The sequence below is a fragment of the Mastigoproctus giganteus genome, chromosome 10 (assembly GCF_048544385.1).
Source record: "Mastigoproctus giganteus isolate SK-2022 chromosome 10, ASM4854438v1, whole genome shotgun sequence".
Lineage (NCBI taxonomy): Eukaryota > Metazoa > Arthropoda > Arachnida > Uropygi > Thelyphonidae > Mastigoproctus > Mastigoproctus giganteus.
Window position 1 is genome coordinate 66,889,358 of NC_143584.1, and position 23,012 is coordinate 66,912,369.

General features: G+C 38.7%; 1 protein-coding gene across 1 annotated transcript in view; it reads left to right on the forward strand.

The window, feature by feature from the left end:
* Window positions 1-3,608: 3,608 nt before the first annotated feature.
* The window catches only part of LOC150079065 (dnaJ homolog subfamily C member 5-like), a 181,631-nt gene continuing 162,227 nt past the window's right edge, over window positions 3,609-23,012 (forward strand). The window contains exon 1 of the mRNA XM_090382579.1: window positions 3,609-3,870. Coding sequence (XP_090238705.1) covers window positions 3,845-3,870 — 26 coding nt within the window. The 5' untranslated portion in view covers window positions 3,609-3,844. The remainder of the gene's footprint in view (window positions 3,871-23,012) is intronic.

Below are 23,012 nucleotides of genomic sequence, written 5' to 3' on the forward strand. Positions count from 1 at the left end.
GCTATGGTGGACTACAAGTTCTGCAAATTGCAGCGGTTGGAGACTAGACACCTGCGAGGTGATCTGATTGAGGTGTATAATGTTTTGAATGGGTTGAGCACGCTGATTTCTGCTGGAATTCTTCCACTTGCTCAGATTACGAACCTAACGGAGCATAGATGTACAGAAATTTGCCTTTAGCCAGCGGGTGTTTAATTGCTTGAACAAACTTTCATCTGTCGTTGTGGAAGTTGATAGTTTAAATAAATTTAAGGAGGAATTGGACAAACATTTAGAGGGAATTGTTTTGTAAATTTTTTTTTTTTTTGGCTTTCTTGCATCACATGCCACTAGTACTATTACTACTTCCAAAATTCATTTATCCATCGCTCCAACAAAAAAAAAAAAATTATATTAGGGTGAGCCCATAATTGATAACATAAATTCGTATTTGTGTCTGTAACTTGTTTTGCAGGACGACAAAAACCAAATTTCTACGGTGAAAATCTTGCAATCTACGCGTGAGACCGATGAGGCTGCCGTAGCCTAGTGGTCAGGCGCGTGGGTGCATAAATACACGTACTTTGGTGACTTGGGGTTCAAGCCCGTGACTACTGAATGCGGTGCTGGTTTTTGTATTCTGTCTATCTTATGAACACGTTTGGTCGTCCCGGAGTATAAACAGAAAATTTATTTATTTTTTTAATTCAGCCACAGAGTGAAAAAATCGCATTGAAGTTCCTCGCGTCATTGACGGGATTCAAATCCGGGCCTTTTCCACCCGGTATGGGGAGGACGATTACGATACCACTGTGTTACACGCGCAGACCATTCGCTTCAACAGTTAGTCCAGTTATTCCTTGAATCTACTTAACTTATCAACTGCCACAACGACAGATGGATGTTTATTCCAGCAATCAACCACCCGCTGGCAAAAGGCAAATTTTCACACATATATTCCACAACTGTCTTTCCTCAATTTGAATTTATGCCCCCTCGGTCGTGTAATCCGAGCAAAAGTGAAAATTCCATGAATATTGAGCTTGCTCAAACCACTGAAAGCCTCATACACCTCAATCAGATCACTTCCCAGGTGCCTAGTCTCTACCCTTCAGATGCTACAATTTGCAGAACTTAAGCCTTTATTGTTAAGAGAATCCCATTTTTCTCCTAACCAATTTCTTTCCCCTTCTCTGACCCCATCCAGCAGCTCTATATCCTTTCTAAAATGAGGACTCCAGATGTGTATACATTAATCCATTCAATGCCGTGTACACCTCAATCATATCTCCCTGCAGGTGCCTAATATTCAGAAGCCGTAATTTGCAGGATTTGGTCCGTTCTTCGTAAGAATACTGCTTTGTTTCCCTCACCAGTCTTGTTGACATTCTCTGCACTCTTCTAGCAATTCTACATCCTTCCTGAAATGAGGCCTCCAGACCTGTACCCAGTATTCAAGGTGTGGCCTCACCATTGCCTTATACAAAAGGGATAATCACTTCTTTATCCCTGCTCGTAAAATTCCTCTATATCATTGTCAAAATCCCATAATCTGCTTTAGAATCCTCTCTGCACTGCTCAGAAAATTTCATATCTGACTGCACAATTACCCCAAGGTCTCTTTCATTCTCCACTACCCTGAGTGTAACATCATCCAGTTGTTAGATTTCTCTGGGGTTACTGCTATCCATATGCAGTACTTTGGATTTGTTAATGTGAAACTTCAGTTGGCACTTCTCAGTCCATATGCCCAAATTTTTCAGATCCTGTTGCAGTATCACATTGTCATTACTGTTATTTACAACCCTCCCAACCTTTGTATCATCTGCAATCTTTGATATTAAGTTTGATATGCCTTCATCAATATCATTGACAAATATACAAAACAGCAATGGGCCAAATGCCAAACCCTGGGGAGCTCCACTAATAACATTGGTGCACAAAGAGCTGTATCTATCGTTTACCACTCTGTCTTCTTCTACTCCAACATCCTCTTATCTATTGTAGCAACTTGCCCGTAATGCCATACTGCTAAAATTTGTACAGTGGTCTTCCTTTTCCAATAGTATCAAAAGTTTTCCTGAAATCCTAGTTGATTATATCAAAATTATTTTTTTACCTCCAGTTCCTTTGTGCCCACATCGTAATAACGGAAAATATGCACTTTAGTGAAAACTTAAATAAACATATCATAGTAAGCAATTAAATTGGTCAGGAAAGACCTCCCCTTAGCAAACCCATGCTGCGTCTCAATTATAACTGTGGTCTTGTCTAGATGATTCTGCAATGCTTCTTTAAGCAGTGACTCCATTATTTTCCCAGAACAGAAGTTAAACTAACATATCTGTAATTACTCGTGTCACCCTTTGGAATTGGAGATACATTTGCACCTCTGTGGTCCGTGGGGACTTCCTCTGAGTCGGAGGATGCTCTTATAATTATGGCTAATGGTTTGCTTACTTCTTTTTCCACCTCCTTTAATATAACTGGATTGATCCCATCCATCCCAGGTGCCCTTCTTCTGTTTAAGTTCAACAATTTCTCCTGCACTCTGCTCTCAGTTATTACAAAATCATTTTACTCCCTCTGGCTTTCTTCTCCTTGAATAACTCCTCATGTGTGAATGTAGATGCATACATGAGGAGTAGATGATACGTCCCTATTTACTTCCCAATTCATAGGGAAACATTTCCCTATTTTTATATATAACAGAAAATATTTTAATAAGAATTGGTTAACTAGCTGGTCTGATTTTAATAAAAACTGAAAATTAAGAAAAGCGATTAGTGGTTCCAAAACGTTTAGGCAGGAGTGTGTATATGGTACCAGGTATGTAATTGTGCATGATAAGAAGCATCGGAGGCCTTCCTCACCCCAGCAATACCGGATATATAGCTATATTTTTAGGGCCCCTCAAGATCGAACTTTTAATACCATGTTTATTTTATCCATAAATTGCATGTGTTTTACAGGCGGTTTGCTTGTTTTGCTGGACAAAAAAATGCGAGATTTCCCAGGGATAAACCTTGAAGTCCACAAGGTTTATCACGCCTGAGACCGATTAAGTCAGGCATGAAAAAAAAAAAAAAAAAACCCATAGATGTTTCTGTGTCATTGACAGGATTCGATCCCCTGCCTTTTCCAAGTACATAGTTTGGAGAACAGTGATGATAATAACTGTGCTATATGCGTGGCCTTCGTGCGTAGCAAAGTTGGTGCTGCCCTCCTCACAAGGGGAAAAAAGACCCTAGTTGGAAATCAGTCAATGAAAACGATGAAATTTTTATTAATCTTTGTTCACAACGTGGTTAATTTAGCCCGTCTCAGGCGAGGGTAGCTTGGTTTTCTTCCGGAAACTGGGTTTTAGCAAACAGAAAATCGACCACAGAAAACAAGCAATATACAGACATAATACATATACGGCGCAATATGGCTATGTTGCAGATATTCCAAAAACCCTATAAACACCAAAATACAAAATGATACAAGTGCAGACTACTGGATATATGGTGAAATTTATTTCTCTTTTATTTATTCAATATTTTTTAATTTTTAAAATTTTTTAATTTACTACTCAAACGACACCAATGAGGATGGGTGAACATTAATAACAAATCAGAGATGTACAATACCGGCAGTATGGTTGTAGTTTCGCTTACAATGCTTAAATGTATCCTTCGTGCAGCTTGTTAGTGCCATTCGTAGTGGCTTGCGATGAGGTGATATGTGTTGATTAAGGGGTTTTATTTATTTTTGCATGAAACCTTTAGTAAAAGTGAACAACGAAATCCAGCTGGTTAATATGTTTGCAGGTAAATGACCACTTTGTACTCTTGGGATCGTACCAGATTTTCCATTCCGAGTAATGGCTTCTACTTCCCGAAAGTTGTCGTGAGTACTAACATTTATTTACGTACATAAGCAAAATCACACGCATATATATTGGTATAATTTTGTGTGCCATCTAGAGCGTGATAACGGAATCAGTGCCATTATTGTGTACCTTTCGGCCTTCTGTATATTCATAATCTTAATTTATAGCAAATAATTATCATGAATTATTTGCCCTGTTAGATATGCTGATATCCGCTATCTTTTTGCCAGTGTATATATTTATTTTTACATAAATTAGGTTAGATTTGTAAGTTACACTGGCGAGGGGATAATAGAGAAGTACCCTGATAGGTTAGTAGGTAAATAATCATCGCTGCTAGTATGATTGACAGGATGAGTGAAAATAATCTCCTTGGATCACAGCTAAAGTTAACAGATCCGGGTGGCGGTTTTTTTTGTTGGTAAGCGAGGGGAGGGGAATGCAGATGCATCTGCTTGGGGAGCTAAAGTCCTAACCGCCTTTTTTTTTTTTTTTTTTTATATGAAGTTAGCATTAGCAAAGGCACATGCTAGAAAGCAAACTTATATAGCATCAGCCAAAAAAAAAAAACAAAAAAAAAAACCCTTATTTCACCCATCCACATGCGCCAAATGTTTGTCTAGTTCTGCCTTAAATCTATTTAAACTATCAACTTCTATGACGATGGGAGTTTGTTCCAGCAATCAACAACCCGCTGGCTAAAGACAAACTTCTGCACATCCATCCTACAACTGTCCTTCCTCAATTTGAATTTATGCCCTCTGAGGTGATTATTCTGAGCAAGAGAAAGAATCCCATCAGCATTGAGCATGCTCAAACCATTCAAGGCTTTATACACCTCTATCAGATCACCTTGCAGGTGACTAGTCTCCACACACTCTAATTTGCAAAACTTAAGCCTTTCTTCATACGAGCAACACTTTGTTCCATTCACTAATCTTGTTGCCCTACTCGTTCAAACAGCTCTACATCCTTCTTAAAATGTGACCTCCAGACCTGTATACAGTACTCAGGGTATGGTCTGACCATTGTCTTATAGAAAGGAATAATCACCTCCTTATCCCTGCTAGAAAAATTCCTGTGTATCATTGACAAGACACCATGAGTTACTCTTGCAGACCATCTGCACTGCTCAGAAAACTTCATATCTGCCTGCACAATTATCCCCAGGTCCTTTTCATTCTCTACCACTTTCAGTGTAGTACAACACAGTTGATACGTTACTCTGGGGTTACTGCTTCATATATGCTGTACTTTACATTTGTCAATGTCATACTTCAGTTGCCACCTCTCAGCCCATCTGCTGAACTTTTCTATATCCTGTTGCAGCAGCATACTGTCATTAGTTTCATTAACAACCCTACCGAACTTTGTATCATCTGCAAACTTGGACATTAAGTCTGATATACCATCATCAATATCATTAATGAATACAGAAAACAACAACGGACCCAACACTGAACCCAGGGGGACTCTGTAAATAACATTAGTCCATGAAGAGCAGTGTCCCTTGATTACCACTCAGTCTTAGCATTAGTAGAGGCATACGATGCAAGGAAGCAAGCTTATGCAGCATCAGTCAAAAAAAAAAAAAAAAAAAACCCACTTCCATTTCACCCTCCGATCGTTCGAAATACCTGTCCAGCTGAGATTTAAATTTATTTAGGCTATCAACTTCCACAAGGGATGGAAGTCTGTTCCACCAACCAACTATCCGCTAGCTAAAGTCAAATTTCCGCACATCTATCCTACATCTGTTTTTCCTCAATCTTAATTTATGCCCTCTCAGGTGACTATTAAACTTAAGCCTTTCTTCGTAAGAGCAACCCTTTGTTCCATTCACTAATCTTGTTGCCCTTCTCTGTACTCGTTCCAGCAGCTCTACATCCTTCTTGAAATTAGGCCTCCAGACCTGCATACAGTACTCAAGGTGTGGCCTGACCATAGCCTTATACAAGGGAATAATCACCTCCTTATCCCTGCTAGAAAAATTCCTGTATATCATTGACAATACTCCATGAGCTACTCTTGCAGCCCGTCTGCACTGCTCAGAGAACTTCATATCTGTATGCACAATTACCCCCAGATCCTTTTCATTCTCTCCCACTGTCACTCTAGTACTTTTTTTTTATTATTTATTTTTTTTTTATTTTTTTTATTTATTTTTTTTTTATTTTTATTTATTTATTTTTTTATTTATTTTTATTTTTTTTATTTTATTTATTATTTTTTTTATTTTATTTATTTATTTATTTTTTTTTTATTATTTTTTTTTATTTATTTTATTATTATTTTTATTATCATCGGGTTTTTTTTTTTTATTTATTTGTTATTATTATTTTTTTTTTATTTTTATATTTTATTATTATTTTTTTTATTTTATTTTATTTTTATTTTTTTTGTTTATTATTATTATTATTTTTTAAAAATTTTTTTTTTTATTTTTATTTTTTATTATTATTATTTTTTTATTATTATTATTATTTTTTTTTTAATTGGTCTCCGTTCAGGAAGCTCAGGCGACCCTGACGGAGACCTGCCAGAGAATAATGGGCAGCCTGGCTACCTCCTAGTGGTGTGTGCGGGCAACGTGGGGTTCCACCAGGGGCCCTGCGGCCAAATGCCAGGACACACAACAGAACCCAACACAAAACTACACACTCAACACACTACACTTTTTCTGGCATTTACAGTGTTCTGTATTTCTTCACAGTGTACATATGGCGCAGATGTGGGAAACCACAGGTGGCGCCCGACCCTAACACTATGCACACTATATATGTCACTCTAGTACCTGAGAGTTGATACGTTGCTCTGGGGTTGCTGTTTCCCCTATGTAGTACTTTACATTTGTCAATGTTAAACTTGATTTGCCACCTCTCAGCCCATCTGCTCAACCTTTCCAGATCCTGTTGCAGCAGCATAGCGTCAATAGTGTCCTTACCAACTCTGTCGACCTTTGTATTGTCTGCAAACTTGGACATTAAGCTTGATATACCATCATCAGTATATTTTATAAATACGGGAAACAATAATGGATCCAACACTGAACCCTGAGGGACTCCACTAATAACATTAGTCCACGATGAGCAGTGTCCATTGATTACCACTCTCTTTAGCGCAATCTGGTTCATCCCTTTCCTTCTAGAGTTTACATAGGTAAAGAACTCTTTTCTATTTTTCTTTGCATCCCTTGCCAAGGATTTCTCATATTCTGCCTTTGCCTGCCTAATCTCCTATGGATAAAGGGATAGTCTCCCACTCAACTATCCCTTTATCCATAGCAGCAATTTGCCTCCAATGCCATACTTCTCCAATTTGTGCAGCAGTCTTCCATGTACAACAGTATCAAAAGCCTTTCTAAGATCCAAATATATAATATCAAAGTTATTCCCTTCATCCAGTTCTTTTCTGACTGCATCATAGTATCCAATCAAATTGGTCAGGCAAGACTTCCCCTTAACAAAACCATGCTGTGTCCGAGCTATAACTGAAGTCTTGTCTAGATGATCCTGCAGTGCTTCTTTAACCAGTGCCTCCATTAATTTTCCTGGAATAGAAGTTAAACCGACAGGTCTATAATTACTTGTATCAGCCTTTGATTCTCCTTTGTGAATTGTGGTCACATTTGCACATCTCCAGTCTATGGGTACCTCCCCTGAGTCGAAAGAAGCTCTCATAATAATTGCTAAGGGTTTGCTTACTTCCTTTACTGCCTCCTTCAATATAACTGGATAGTTCCCATCCACCCCAGGTGCCTTTTTTGTTTATCCTCAACCATTTCTCCTCCACTTTTCTCTCAGTTATTACAAAATCATCTAGCTCACTGCCAGAGTTTACTTCACCTCTGGCATTCCCCTTCCTGAATAATTCCTCGTGTGAATGGTGATGCAAAATACTTGTTTAGTTTTTTAGGCACCTGAGCAGGATCCTCAACTGTTGAACCATCAATATCCAGTGGACCAATCTGATTCATCCCTTTCCTTCTAGAGTTTACATAGGTAAAGAACTCTTATGTTTTTCTTTGCATCCTTTGCCAAGGATTTCTCATAATCTGCCTTTGCCTGCCTAATCTCCTTTGTGACTTGGTTACAGACCAGCTTATATCTATCATAGGCTTCCATGTCACCCATTAATTTATGTATCCCATCGATTTGTCTTCTCTGCCATATGTCTCATTAGTTCATCTGACATCCATTTAGGCCTAAACCATGAACAATATTTCTTAGTTGGTATGTAAGCCTAGTAGCTTCCAAGATCAGTTCTTTGAATGCTTTCCATTTTGAATTTGCTGTTGGTAACATCATTAGTTGGTCCCACTCTATAGAATTTAAATACTGTCTCAGACCATCGTAGTTGCCTTTACGAAAGCAAAAACCCTTCCCTTTATCCCTGAGGTAGTTACCTCTTTGAGTAAATCCCACTTCAGCACACTGTGTTCACTGCCACCTAGTGGTTCCTTTATCTGCAGATTCTTAATGCATGAAGAATCACTACTGATAATCAGATCAAGAGTATTACTCCCTCTAGTTGCCTTCCGAACATGCTGATGTAGAAAACTAACCAATAAATCCACAAATCATCCACTAAATCCACAAAAACCTTGCTAGTTTGTGAGTGACCAACCCACAAATTCTAGTCAATATCTGGGAAATTAAAATCCCCCATTATAAGGCTCTCTGATTTACTGGCCCACTCTATTTCCCTGTATTTTTCTTATTATACTCATCAGAGTCATTAGGCCTATAGCACACTCCTACTCTCAATTTTGATCTTCCAATGCTTATGTCACACCAAACTGACTCGACACTGCACTGTCCAACGATGTCGACTGGCTTCACTTCCTTGGATTTTGTGTTTTATACTAATAGCATAACACTTCCTCCCTTCCTGTCCTGTCTATCCTTTCTGTACACATTGTACTCCCCAAATTCCAGTTCTGCATTCCTTTTATCTGTGTGACACCACGTCTCTGATATCCGAACAATATTTGCCTTTGATGTTTCATCAAATCTTCAAATTTATTTACCAAACTCCTAGGATTGGTGTAAACACAAGTATACATGCACCTGTTCCTATTCTTAGCTATCCTAGCACAACCCATGTGTTTACTTGTACCGCAATGACTCAGTTTCTGAAATATCCTGCATCTTGTTTTCCAGGCTGCTGCTGATTCCAATAGGAGCAGTGCAAGAATCACTTTCCACCTCTGCCATTGGCTACTGTTAATCTATTAGTCCTTGTATCCCCCCAACCTAGCAGTTTTCCGACCTACCTAACACTGCCTTGATAGCATCAGCAAATATTCTTGCACCCTTTCTATTTAAGTGTATCCCCTCTCTGTAGAAGCCGTTCCTCCTGTTAACAAGTACAGACCAGGCTGAAAAAAATTCTACCCCTTGAGCCTTGCACTGTTTTTCCAGGGCTAAATTGATCGACAGGGCTCTCATCATATACTCCCTCCTATTGTTTCCTGGCAGAATTACACACACTTTCAAATTCAACCCTAATTCATGGCTTTTTTTCAACAGTGACCTGTACTTGTTAAGTAATTCTGCTCGTCTCCTACTCTTAATATCATTAGTGCCAATGTGTACAACTATATCACCTTTTGTGCCCTTAAAAGATGATATCCACTCTATAACGTCATCAACCTTTGACCCTTGTAGACATACCCTGGTCCTGTTCCACCTAACCTTTTTACAAAGCATGTTCCCCGTTTCCCTGACAATAGAGTTGCCAACAACTACTAGTTCCTGTTGGACCACCGCATTCTGCCTTGGGGGTTTCCGCTGTGTTGTGTGATGACCAAGTGCAAGCTCTGGCGTTGATGTGGGTAGCTGCGAGCTTGATGGGGCCCCTAAATTTATATCCTTCGAGGGCATCCACGCTGTCCTTCAAGTTCTCATATAGTCCCATAACAATGCTGAGTTGTCGCCTGATTTCCTTACACTCCTTACATCGCGCACACACAGACATCCCCCATGGCATGTCCCGCCCTGTCATGTCCTGTACCCAAATACTCTACAAACATCATGCAAGCAGTGCATTTTAAAAGGCTGTGATCAGAGGGTCAACTGCCCCCCTCAGTTCTCCCTTGAGCCACAGCACTCCCACCACGGCCAATCCATCGACACCCAAAAACGCCTGTTGAAATGGTCACGAACACACTTTCCCATAATGGGCAGCGCTCCATCATGTTGAAACCAAATGTTGAGTCTCACATTTGCTGGTACATCGTCAAGTAACCCTGGTAGAATTTGTTCAAGAAAGATCCGATATTTAGCAGAGTTCATGCGTGATGGTAACAGGTATGAGCCGGCTAAGCAGTCATCGACCATACTTGCCCACAAATTTATTGCGAAGTGATGTTGTGCCGCATGGGGGCGCACTCCGTGTGGGTTGTTGTGAGCCCACACATGAGCATTTTGCTGATTGAATAAGCCTTCCCGAGTGAAATAAGCCTCATCCGTGACCAAAACATAGGCGAGAAAATTCAAGTCTTGAGCACTTTCTTGGAGAAACCACTGCGCAAAAGCCACACGTGCAGGATGATCTTGGGGGAGCAGTAACCGAACCCTTTGGAGGTGAAAGGAGTGTAAGGAATCGTCATGCCAGACACGCTGTACACTGCAACGAGACACTCCTAAGGCAGAGGCAATGGCACGTGCACTGGTAGTAGGATTATTCTGGATGGCACTCAACACACTTTCTTCCATGGTGGGAGTTTGTGTCGAACGTGGTCTGCCCACACTACTTCTGTTACCTCTAAATGACCCATAATCACACAAATTTTGATGCACGTGTGCAAACAAATGGTGGTCCGGTACATGTCTGTCTGGGAAGTGTTCTCCATAAATTCGTTGAGTGGCTTGTCCATTGCCCTCTGCTAATCCATACACTAGGTGCATGTCTGCCGGCTCACAGTTCATATATCGATGCATGCTCTTCGTGCGGCGACTACTGCTTGAGTAAACCAGAAATTTTCCTTCTCACGAAGTGATGAACAGCACTGTGTACTGACTTACGGTGACATTTCCGGTTATGGGTTCCTATGCGTTTCACATTCTTTTAGATGTTACCTACCTCCCCTAAAGGTTTGTACCAATATTTTTAAGACACCCTGTATAATATTTATTTGTGTGCCCTTCAAAGGCAAATTTCTGTTTTTGCTTTTCTTTTTGGCACCTATGAGCTCAGAATCCTGTTGTAGAACCATCAGGACCAATGCTAGATTTACGCATCAGGGACTCCTCTCTCTATAAAGTGCAGTGGTTATACGGTCCTTAACTGTTTATAACTGTAAAGTGAAGCCTCATAAAAAAAAATAAATAAATTTTATAGCAAGCTTATGTAGCACCACCCAAAAATAAAATAAATCAATCATTTAAATTAAATGAATAAAATAAAGTAAGCAATATTCCAATGCCTTTCATCATTTATCTAATAAAATTTTTATACATCCTCACCATAAATTTAGATGAAACTTCTGTCACAAAAGTAGGTGGAGGTCAGAAGAGTACTCCAGTGGTCAACCACATTTTGATTGAAGGAAGATTTTTGGATATCTAGTTTATAGTTGTTCCTTCTCAGTTTAAATTTATGCACCCTTTTGTATGTCACATGACTAAACATAAAAATTCCGTGACATTTAGTTTGCTCAGACCTTTAAAGGCCTTAAAAACTTGTATCAGGTCACCCCAATACCTGGTTTCCAAAGACTGATAGCTAATAAAACTCAAGTTTCTCTTGATATCAATGCCCCTTCATTTATGTCCATAATCAGTCTTGTTCACTCTTTTCTGTACTAATTCCAACAGTTCTGCATCTTTTCTGAATAGGGGTCTCCAAGCCTATAGGTAATATTTAAGATTTGGCCTATCTCTGTTGACAAGGTTCTAGTATATCATTTACAAAAATCCCATGATCTATCCTAGCAGCTTGTTCTCACTAGGGCTTACAATACCGGGATCTCGAATACTGGGATACCGGTCATTTTTTTTCCGGTATTGATACAAAAAATACCGGTTTTTCAGTACTAATTTAAAAAACATAATTGCTTCTAATTTAATCACATAAAGGTTATAAAATCACCTTTATGTGATTATGACGTCATTATCTCTATTAGCAAATGTTCGATAAATCATCGATAAGGCAACATTGCAACCTGCCCACAATTCTCGGGCAACTTCATGTCTGACTGTATCATAACTCCCAAGTCCTGTCCTTCAACTACTGACTTTAGTTCAACTCCACCAAGTGTATAAGTTATTTTGGGGTTGCTGTTCCCGAGGTGTAAGACCTTGCATTTTGCTGAATTAAAGCATATAGCTGTCACTTTTCTGACCATCCTGGAAGTCTATCTAGGTCACTCTGAAGAAGCTCTGCTTGGTGGCAATCATTAACTACTCTACTGATCTTTACTTCATCTGCAAGTTGAAGATGAAGTAAAGATCACCCCCTCCATCCCCCTTCATAGATGTCATTTAAGATAATCAAAAACAACAGTGGTCCCAATACTGATTCTTGGGGAACCCCACTTCTTACATTAACACACACACACACACACACACACACACACACACACACACACACACACACACACACACACACACACACACACACAATAAAAAACAACAGTGGTTCCAATACTGATCCTTGGGGAACCCCATTTCTTACATTAACCCAATCTGAGGAATAACCATTTATCACAACCCTTTGCCTGGTGCCATCATGCTATCCATCTAAGGATTTTACCTATGATTCCAGCCTTTTTTTGTTAGTTCTTGGCACATCGGCTTCTCTGGCCATAATGCACCTCCCAAAGTTTTTGCATTTTACTCTGATCCAAGCCCTAGGCGGGATTCGAACCTGTGACCTTTGGGTTTCCAGGGAGGCACTTTACCCACTGTGGCTAGCCCAGGCGATGATTCCAGCCTGCTCCAACTTATAAAGTAACCACTCATGTGGGACTGAGTCAAATGCTTAGCTGAAATCCAAGTAAACAAATGTCGAAATTATTCCCAAAGTCCAGCTCTTGAGTGACCCTGTCAAAATAGCTAACCAGATTAATTAACATGATTTTCCCTTTACAAAACAATGTTGTGTATCCTACAGAATTCCATTTCCATCTAAATGATCATGAATTGCACCCTTGATCATTGCCTTCATGATTTTCCCTACTACTGAAGTTAGACTGGTCGGTCGGTAATATTCCATTACACTCCTAGAATTGCCTTTATGTTCCAATCCAACAGAATCTCTCCTGAGTCCAGTGATGTTCTGATAACTATCTTTAATGGTTCAATGCACTCACTTGCCGCCTCCTTTAAGATTATAAGGTATATGCCATCAACCACAGGAGCCTTACTTGCCTGTAGGTGCGAAAGTTCTCATTAAGTTCTCATTTGAAATTTCAACATTATTAATTACATTTTTGTTTCAACTTCACTTCCATAATATCTCATTTTTATGTAAATATCAATGCAAAGTAACTTTTGAGTTCATCTGCAACTTCAGCTGTGTGGTATCTAATACTGTCCCACGTCCATTACATGAGGGTCCAATCTGATTTGCCTTCTGTTCTTTGCATTTATATATGTGAAAAATTCCTTAACTGCACTCTTTACTCTCTTCTTTATTCCTTATCCCCACTCTTTTCTCTCTCCCCGACTCAGTAAAGATACTATAGTGAAAATTATACTTCGCTTAATAAAACATCTTTCTCTTCAGAAAATGATGAACATAATTCAACCATGGAAGACCAACACGGAATGGAACATCAGTGTGCTGCAAATTCTTTCTAAAATAAGAAATTGCCTGACTCCAATGAGATTTCAAAAGATGAACTTGAGTTGGAAATTAATGAAATATTTTAAACTTTTGCTAGAAAAGTTCAAAGCCTAGAAAATATGGACTGAGATTGTCTACGATTATCTCAGAAAATAGTACCAGAATAGAATCCGAAAGGGCGTTTTCTGCCACTAATAAAATATGTACCAAAATTAGATCCATTTTAAACAATCATACTATTGATTGCTTATGTTTCTTAAGAGCTCACTTTATTCAGACAGGTAGTGTGGATGCTTAAACATAACTGAACTTTGCAGTAACAATATTTTGTTTTTAGAATAACTGTATTTTAATGATTTTTTTTTTTCAGAATATTTATTATTGCAATAAAAGTTTATTTAAAACATGAATTCAAGTAATTACAGTACTTGTTTTTTTCCTTACTTTATTGCACGTAATTGTCATCAAAATTTATTGAGAAAAACGTTTAAAAAAACCAATATTAATACTGGTATCCTGGTTTCATAAATTAAAAATATCGATATTAAGATTTTGACCGGTATTGTAAGCCCTAGTTCTCACTGATAAGAAAACTTCGTATCAGATTGTTTAGTTAATTCCAAGTTGTTTTTGTCTTGAGTTTGGTGGTACTCCATCGGTACATTACTCTAAAATTACTGTTACCCAGATGCAAAATCACCTTGCATTTTCCATTGTTAAAGCTCTGCTGCCATTTATCAGCCCCCAAATAATTGATCTGTTGTAATCAAGTAGCATACCCTGACTACTGTCATTAACTACCCTGCCCATCTTTTCAGCAGAATTAGACCTTAAATTTGAAATACCCGCATTGATATCATTAATAAGTAATAGAAACAATAAAGGATGAAAAGAACTGAGCCCTCTAGTTTCCCCCACTCATAACAGTAGTCCATAGTACTGTAGATGATGTGTAGAGCAACTATCATCTAAGGCATTGATGGTGGTATTTTGGTACACTTTGCCACTAATGCTATTAAGAGTAGGAGATCTGAGGATTTAATTAACAAGTACATATAGAGCAACGGTCCTTGTGGAACAAGCAAATATATAGATTGTGTTAGGGTTACTAGGAGCAAAAACAATTGCATATATACTTGTATGTTTGCTAATGCTAGGAGTATAGTAAATGAATTTGAAGTATTCATCAAATGCAGATAACTGTGGAGTTATCAGAGACATGGTCTCACTCATAAGTGATCCAGAATGTGAATATGGGAAGTAGTCTGTAGAGACAGGACTGGGGGGGTGGCATTTGCACTTGGTTAAGATGCACATAAAATAGAAAGGAGTGTATCCAGTGGACACGAGTGGCCAATGCACTGTTGTCAGATTGATATGACAAATGCCAAGAAAACAAAAATGAGATTCATTTTCAATCCATATCTGCCATTTTCAACACTCGAGGTTAAAAATATTGTAACATACCCCAGTCAGTCTGGTCTTGTACATCAGCTGAAAACCACTGTTCATCGGGGTGTAAGTTACGTTGGTCATTATCAGCCATTTTCAATCCATTGCAGGATGATGGCCTCTCCAGCAACTTTCCAGTTCCTTCTGTTTTGTGCAATGGCCATCCATTTGCTACCCATAAACTCATGAATTTCATCTGTCCATCTCCATCATTGTCTTCCAGGTTTTCTTCTAGCTCCTTTTGGGTACCATTCTGTTATTCTCTTAGTCCATCTGTCATGTGTTCGAGCTATGTCCTGCCCAAGAACATTTTAGTTTAGTTTTGATAAGAATGTCCTTTACTTCAGTTTGCTGCTTAATCTATGTGTTTCTCTTCTTATCTAACAATCTGATTCCCAATATAATTCATTCCATTCTTCGCTGTGTAGTTCTCAACTTCTATTCCATTCTTTTGGCGAGTGCCCAAGTTTCACTTCCATAAGTCATGGTGGGGAGTATACATTGGTTCATTATTTTATGTTTCAGACAAATTGGGATATTGCTCCTCAGTATGTGACCATATTTCCTGAATGCTATCCATCCAAAATTTATTCTTCTCTTGATTTCCAGCCATTTATCATTATTACAGCTAATGACTTGTCCCAGATAAGTACAGGCAGTTCTCGCTTTATGAGTTTTTTTTTCCCAAGTATTAAGTATCAACAAAATTGAAAATATGAACATTAATTGCAAAAAATGAATGTTAAACATTCATAAATACTGCATTCTAAACCACGTGCATAGCTATACAATACAGTGTATCCCGCTTTACGATATTAATCAGTTCCAGAGACACCGTCATATCGTTAAAATATTGTAATTTGAACCCAATAACACTGTTTTTTTTGGTAATTCGTTTCAAGATCTCGAAAGTTCAGATTTTCACTGTATAACTAAGCTACTTATCTCTCTAAAATGTCATTTTTAAGGTCACGAGCATGACCTTAAGGCTATATAAAAGGTCATGAGCATGGTTTGTAAATTGTATTAGTTACCAATTGAAATCATTAAAATGCACTACACTTTCATCGTTATCATATGTTCCGTTATAAGAATCAATTTTAAATGCCTTTGTGATATTTTTCTAAAGCACATTTCTGGAGGTCACAACCATAAAACAATAAAAATAGTTTCACTTTCCGGTTTATTGGGCTTTTCTCTTACTGCAAGCAATTATAAACGGGTAGTCAATTCAATCTTCTTGCAATTGCGAAAATACCGATAGCTGGAATTGTGTGGTTTTTTTACGTTATTATGGTGAAATGTGTTTCCCCTTTACTGAAGTCTTCAATCGTATCTTCTTCTTTGTCTTTGCCCTTTCCCACGTTATATGGGGTCGGCATTCAATGTTGCCAATTCACACTTTACATCCTCTTCTTCTCCTCTAGTTCGATTAACTTAACTGGAACACATCTATTGGTTTTGGCATAGTTTTTACGACCGGCCCTTCCTGACGTCAACCCTCACCATTACCCCAGGGGCTCACATCTGGTGAGTATGGGCTTGGCACACCCAGGGTCTTGAGCTGGATATCATTATTCTTCCCTTTCTTGGTGATTCCCTTCTCTCTCTCTCTCTCTCTCTCTCTCAGGGTAATTCAGAAATTTTTTTTTTTTTTGGCTGGTGCAGCATAAGCCTCAGGCTTCCTTGTACCATATGGCTAATAATAATAATAATAATTTATCTGGGCTTGGGATTTAACCTGCTGATCTACTAAACCTGCCGTAGCCATGTGGAGTAGCTCTTATTCAGTGATGAAGCTTCCTCGTGATGTCACAATTTAATAATTTTATGGAATTTATGCCGAATTTCTAGTCACCACTGAACAAGCAGGTGGCACTGCTGTAGTTCCTTTATCTCCTGGAAACATCCAAATGGCTGACTCGATAGAATTACTGTGACCTTGAAAATACCAATAATGTATAACTCAGCAACATGTGAGTATTTTTAAATACAATTTGGTATCCTGAAAACTTCTACATCAAAGCTATCAGGTAGCACAACTATTCTACTAAGAATTCCCAGTGACTGATTATAGTTCCTTAAAAATTTAATGACCTTGAAATTTCCTGTTTTCCTACGTCTGAACATAATAATGATAGCCATTTTAAAAAAGTTCACAGTCCGAAAAATAAAACCACCTTTAGGTCCCAAATCTTAACCTATCACTCACCCACACTTATTTTATCTAAAATATAACTTCTTTTTGAGCAACACTCCCGAAAACCTTCTTTATTAATTAATTTTAATAGCGCACTAATTTAGCTAGCATACTGCTGGTGTCTTCAATTACATTGATATACAATTGAAGACTGAAGTCTTCAATCGTATAAAAAACATAAATAAGTTTTCAGAATCTTCTTTTCATTTCTTTTAACCTTCGTAAACTTGTTACTCCACACAAATTGTGTTAGTTGCAATTTGTGTGTGTGCCATTAAAAAATGCTAATGCATGCTATTAAAATTTATAAAAAGAGAAGATTATCTTGAAAATAAATGCCTCTTGAAGCATTTCTGAAGAAGACGACTCCTTGTGCAACAAACCAACGAGTGCTGAGCCAATAATGAGTGATCAACGAGTGTGCATTTAGTCGATGATTATGAAGAATAAACATTCTTTAACATTTTTGTAAGTCGTAAATAATTTCTCTATTATTATAATTTGCTCGATTTTACAGGCTACGTTTTCATTTCTTTCGATAAATCAATCATTGTTTAAACATGAACTAATTAGCTAACTAATTTCATTGTTGAGAGTGTAAACCCTATTTTTAACCTTATGTCTATGGGAAAAAAAATTCCCGCTTTACGAGTTTTCTCTTTAAGTGCGTGCACTAGGAACGAATTAACTTGTAAAGTCGAGAACTACCTGTTAGCATTAGCATTAGCATTAGCATTAGCATTAGTAGAGGCATATGATGCAAGAAAGCAAGCTTATTCAGCATCAGCCAAAAAAAAAAGAAAAAAAAAAAAAAAAAACAACCACTACTCCCATTTCACCCCTCAATTCGTTCGAAATACCTGTCCAGCTGAGCCTTAAATTTGTTTAGGCTATCAACTTCATCAACAAGCGATGGAAGTCTATTCCACAAACCAACTGCCCGCTGGCTAAAGGCGAATTTCCGCACATCTATCCGACATCCGTCCTTCCTCAATTTGAATTTATGCCCTCTCAGGTGATTATTCTGAGCAAGAGGAAGAATTCCATCGGCATTGAGCATGCTCAAGCCATTCAAAGCCTTGTACACCTCTATCAGATCACCTCGGCGATGCCTAGTCTCCAGGCTCTGTAATTTCAAAACTTAAGCCTTTCTTCGTAAGAGCAACCCTTTGTTCCATTCACTAATCTTGTTGCCCTTCTCTGTACTCGTTCCAGCAGCTCTACATCCTTCTTGAAATGAGGCCTCCAGACCTGTATACAGTACTCAAGGTGTGGCCTGACCAATGCCTTATACAAGGGAATAATCACATCCCTGTCCCTGCTAGAAAAATTCCTGTATATCATTGACAAGACACCATGAGCTACTCTTGCAGCTCGTCTGCACTGCTCAGAGAACTTCATATCTGCCTGCACAATTACCTCCACCTTTTCAATAACTGCTCCTTCAATCATTATATCCCTTTCTATGGCATACTTGTTCATCATTACTTTTGTTTTAGCCATATTCATCTTTAGTCCAAAATCCTTAGTAATTCTGCATAACTGATTAAGATTTTCCTCTTAATTCTTTGGGATCGTGGCTTATGACCACAATGTCATCTGCAAGTCATAAATGGTTTAGGTACTTTCCACTCACGTTGACTCCTTTCTGCAACCAGTCTAATCTTCTGAAAGCTACCTCCAGGACAGCAGTAAACAACTTCAGAGATTGTGTCTCCTTGTTGAACTCCTATCCCAATTTTAAATTTGGTACTGTCTTTGTCTAGTCTAATAAAGTAGGTAGCATTCTGATATATTTTCTTCAAAATCATAATATATGGGGTATCTACTACTTGTCTTTCCAGTGCCTGAAACATTGCCTTATGCTCTATGGAGTCAAATGCCTTTTCATAATCCACAAATGCCATGCATTTTTGGATTATGAAAAGTTTTTTATATTCACTTTATAATGAATTTAAATTCATTTTTAAAATGGTGTTTTATATTCATTTGCTTTCTCCATTAGCTGTGATATTACATGAAGGTGATCCATAGTTGAGAATCCTGTCCTAAAGCCAGCTTGCTCTTTCGGTTGATTTCATCAAGTATTCTTTCTAATCTGTTAGTAATGACCCTTGTGAACAACTTGTAGATGTGGGATAACAAGCTAATTGGTCTATAATTTCCAATTTCTGATTTATCTCCTTTCTTATGCAACAGAAATGTGATTGATTATTCCACTCTTTAAGCATCACCCCTTTTCTAATGCATTTTTTAACAACTCTGCAGTAACTTCATTTTCTTCAATGCATGTTCTACCTCATCGGGAAGGATATCGGGTATGTCGTATGTGTTACTAATTTGCGATCTATCTTCCCCACTGCTGGCATCATCCCTCGCTCCTTGTATAATTCTCTATAGTAGTCTTCTGCTATTTGAATTAAGGCCTTCTCTGCTATTTATAAGTACACCATCGCTATTCTTCAGTTTCAGTATCATTTGTCTTTCTATATTACTGCTCATGGCTGCTAATTTAAGTCCTTTGTTTTCCTTTAATGCTTTTTCTTCTTTTCTTATGTTAAATCTTATTATGTCCCCTCTGTGTCTCTTTCTAATGGCTTTGCATAACTCAATATACTCAATTTTCTCTTTGTCAGTGTTTATCTTCCTCTTCATTTGTCATCTTCGGTTCATCATGACAATTTTTTCTTGACAAATTTTTTCTTTGGATTTCTTCTTACCTGTAGGTTTCTTGGGCTTTATCACTTTCAGAAAGTTGTAATATTCCTCGTCGATATCTTGGTCCTGAGCAGTCTGCAGAAGCTCAAACTCGTTCTTAAGTTCCAGTACATACTGCTTTTTCTCCTCTTCTGTTATCTCAAAGACCTTCGTATTATTTACTTGAGTCAGTTTTTTCCTTTCTTTTCTTACATCTATATCAAGTATGCATCTTGCCATTCTGTGATCACTTTCAACATTTACCTTGTTCAGGACGGTAACATCATTTGCGATATATCTTCTGTTAGTGAGGATGAAGTCTATTTCATTAATTGTTAATCCATTTGGGCTCTTCCATGTCCACTTTCTGTTCACTCTTTTCTTGGAAAAAGTGTTCCTTATTGACAATCCTCGAGATTCTGCAAATTCCACAAGCCTTTCATTTCTTTCACCAATTCCAAAATTTTCTTTAGTTCACCTTTCTTTGCTGTTTTGTCTCTTTCCAACCTTTTGCATTGAAGTCCCCCATAATGATAGTGTAGTGGGTTTTCTGCTCATCTAGAAGACTCAATTTCGATGAAAATTTTTCATCCTCTTCGTCATCATGGCTCGATGTTGGTGCATAAATCATTACAATCTTTAGCTTGTACCTCTTAGAAATCCTGAGTAGTCTTGACACCCTTGGTGATGTACTTTTGAATTCCACAGTGTTGTTTTTTATATCTTTATGGACCAGAAAGCCAACTCCATCTTCACTCCTTTCACTGTTTCCATTGGTATATAGCAGATTTCCACTTGATAAACTTATAAGTGATCCATTTCTTCTTCTTGTTTAAATCGGTGATATTCCAATTCACATTTTATAATTCCTTTTCCAGCTCTAATATCCCGTCTTCACCGATGAGCAATCTTTATGTTGTAACATGTGGACTAATGTTATTAGTGGAGTCCCTCAGGGCTCAGTGTTGGGTCCATTATTGTTTTCTGTATTCATAAATGATATTGATGAGTGTATATCAAGCTTAATGTCGAAGTTTGCAGACGATACAAAGGTTGGCAGGGTTGTCAAGGACACTACTGACACTATGCTGCTGCAACAGGATCTGGAAAGGTTGAGCAGATGGGCTGAGAGGTGGCAAATGAAGTTTAACATTGACAAATGTAAAATACTACACATGGGAAACAGCAACCGCAGAGCAACGTATCAACTCTGTGGTACTACACTGACAGTGGTAGAGAATGAAAGGGACCTGGGGGTGGTTGTGCAGGCAGATATGAAGTTCTCTGAGCAGTGCAGATGGGCTGCAAGAGTAGCTCATGGAGTATTGTCAATGATATACAGGAATTTTTCCAGCAGGGATAAGGAGGTGATTATTCCCTTGTATAAGGCAATGGTTAGGCCACACCTAGAGTACTGTATACAGGTCTGGAGGCCTCATTTCAAGAAAGATGTAGAGCTGCTGGAACGAGTACAGAGAAGGGCAACAAGATTAGTGAATCGAACAAAGGGGTGCTCTTACGAAGAAAGGCTTAAGTTTTGCAAATTAGTGTCTGGAGACTAGGCACCAGCGAGGTGATCTGATAGAGGTGTATAAAGCCTTGAATGGTTTGAGCATGCTCAATGCTGATGGGATTCCTCCTCTCGCTCAGAATAATCACCTGAGAGGGCATAAATTCAAATTGAGGAAAGACAGATGTAGGATAGACGTGCGGAAATTTGCCTTTGGTCAGCGGGTGGTTGGTTGGTGGAACAGACTTCCATCCCTTGTCGTGGAACTTGATAGCCTAAATAAGTTGAAGGCTCAGCTGGACAGGTATTTTGAACGAACAGAGGGGTGAAGTGGAAGTGGTTTTTTTTTTTTTTTTTGGCTGATGCTGCATAAGCTTGCTTTCTTGCATCAAATGCCTCTACTAATGCTAATGCTAACAGGTGAAATTCAGTTTCCATGCATGGCAACTGGTCATACCCAGAGATTCTTAGCACCCTCTGCTTCTATTGTGATCCTCTCACTGCCACAAGAGGGGGAGTGAAAGCCACTGGGGACTGAGGGCCATTTGTTTTGTCGTGCTGTCATGTGCTATAACACACTCCTAATGAGATTAGGAGTGTGTTATAGGCCTAATGACTGTGATGAGATAATAACTCTACAGTCATGTGGAGTGCGCTATTAAATCAGATTGTCTTATAGTGTAAAGTGTATTTAGGGTCAGACGGCACCAGGGGTTTCCCCCTTATCTGCGTAGTTTACATTGTGTGGTGATACAGATCACTGTAAAAGCCAGAGATTTTAAGTGTATGGATCTTGAAGTGTGTGGTGTTGTGTACCGTTGTTTTTCTGGCCATTTAGCTGCCAGATCTCTGCTGAGGCCCAACGTTGCCCCACTTTTGTCCCATGGAGGCAGGCTAGGTACCTCGTAGTTTGATTTACTCTGGCAGGTCCTGCCACCTAATTTTTTGAGAATTCAGTGGCTAGGACCTAAAAAAAAAAAAAAAAAAAAAAAAGTGATCACCAGTGTAGTAGGGAAGTGCTAGAAGAAAGCCAAAAATGGTGGGTGAAATTGATTTTAGATTGTTGAATTTAGTTTGTGCGTGGCATTCACTTGCTTGCAGGTAGAGTAGGGGAGGGGAGACTGAAGACTGGGCGGAGATATACAGAAATATGGAGCCAATAGGGAAGACACTTCAGTTAGAGTGGGGCATGCCCATGCTGTACTAGAGGGCAAAGTGGAGGCTGTGAATGGGGAGGGTACAGCGAGGCCGTCTACTCCTCCACCCAGGGAAGGGGGGGAATAGCAGCCGGCAAGGGAGCCGGCTCAAATCGCCTGTATGGCACATTGTCAATAGCTGGTAATTGACATCCAGTAGAAAAGTTGTGGCTAGAACAGCATCCCAGTCTTGGTTTCCAAGATGGTAGGATCATTTGTGGGAGGAATTCCGCCCGAGATTCATAGCCATGAAGGCACTGTTGATTTCTACTCGTTAGTTTGGTATGGTCAGTTCCTTTGGCATGTGAGTGG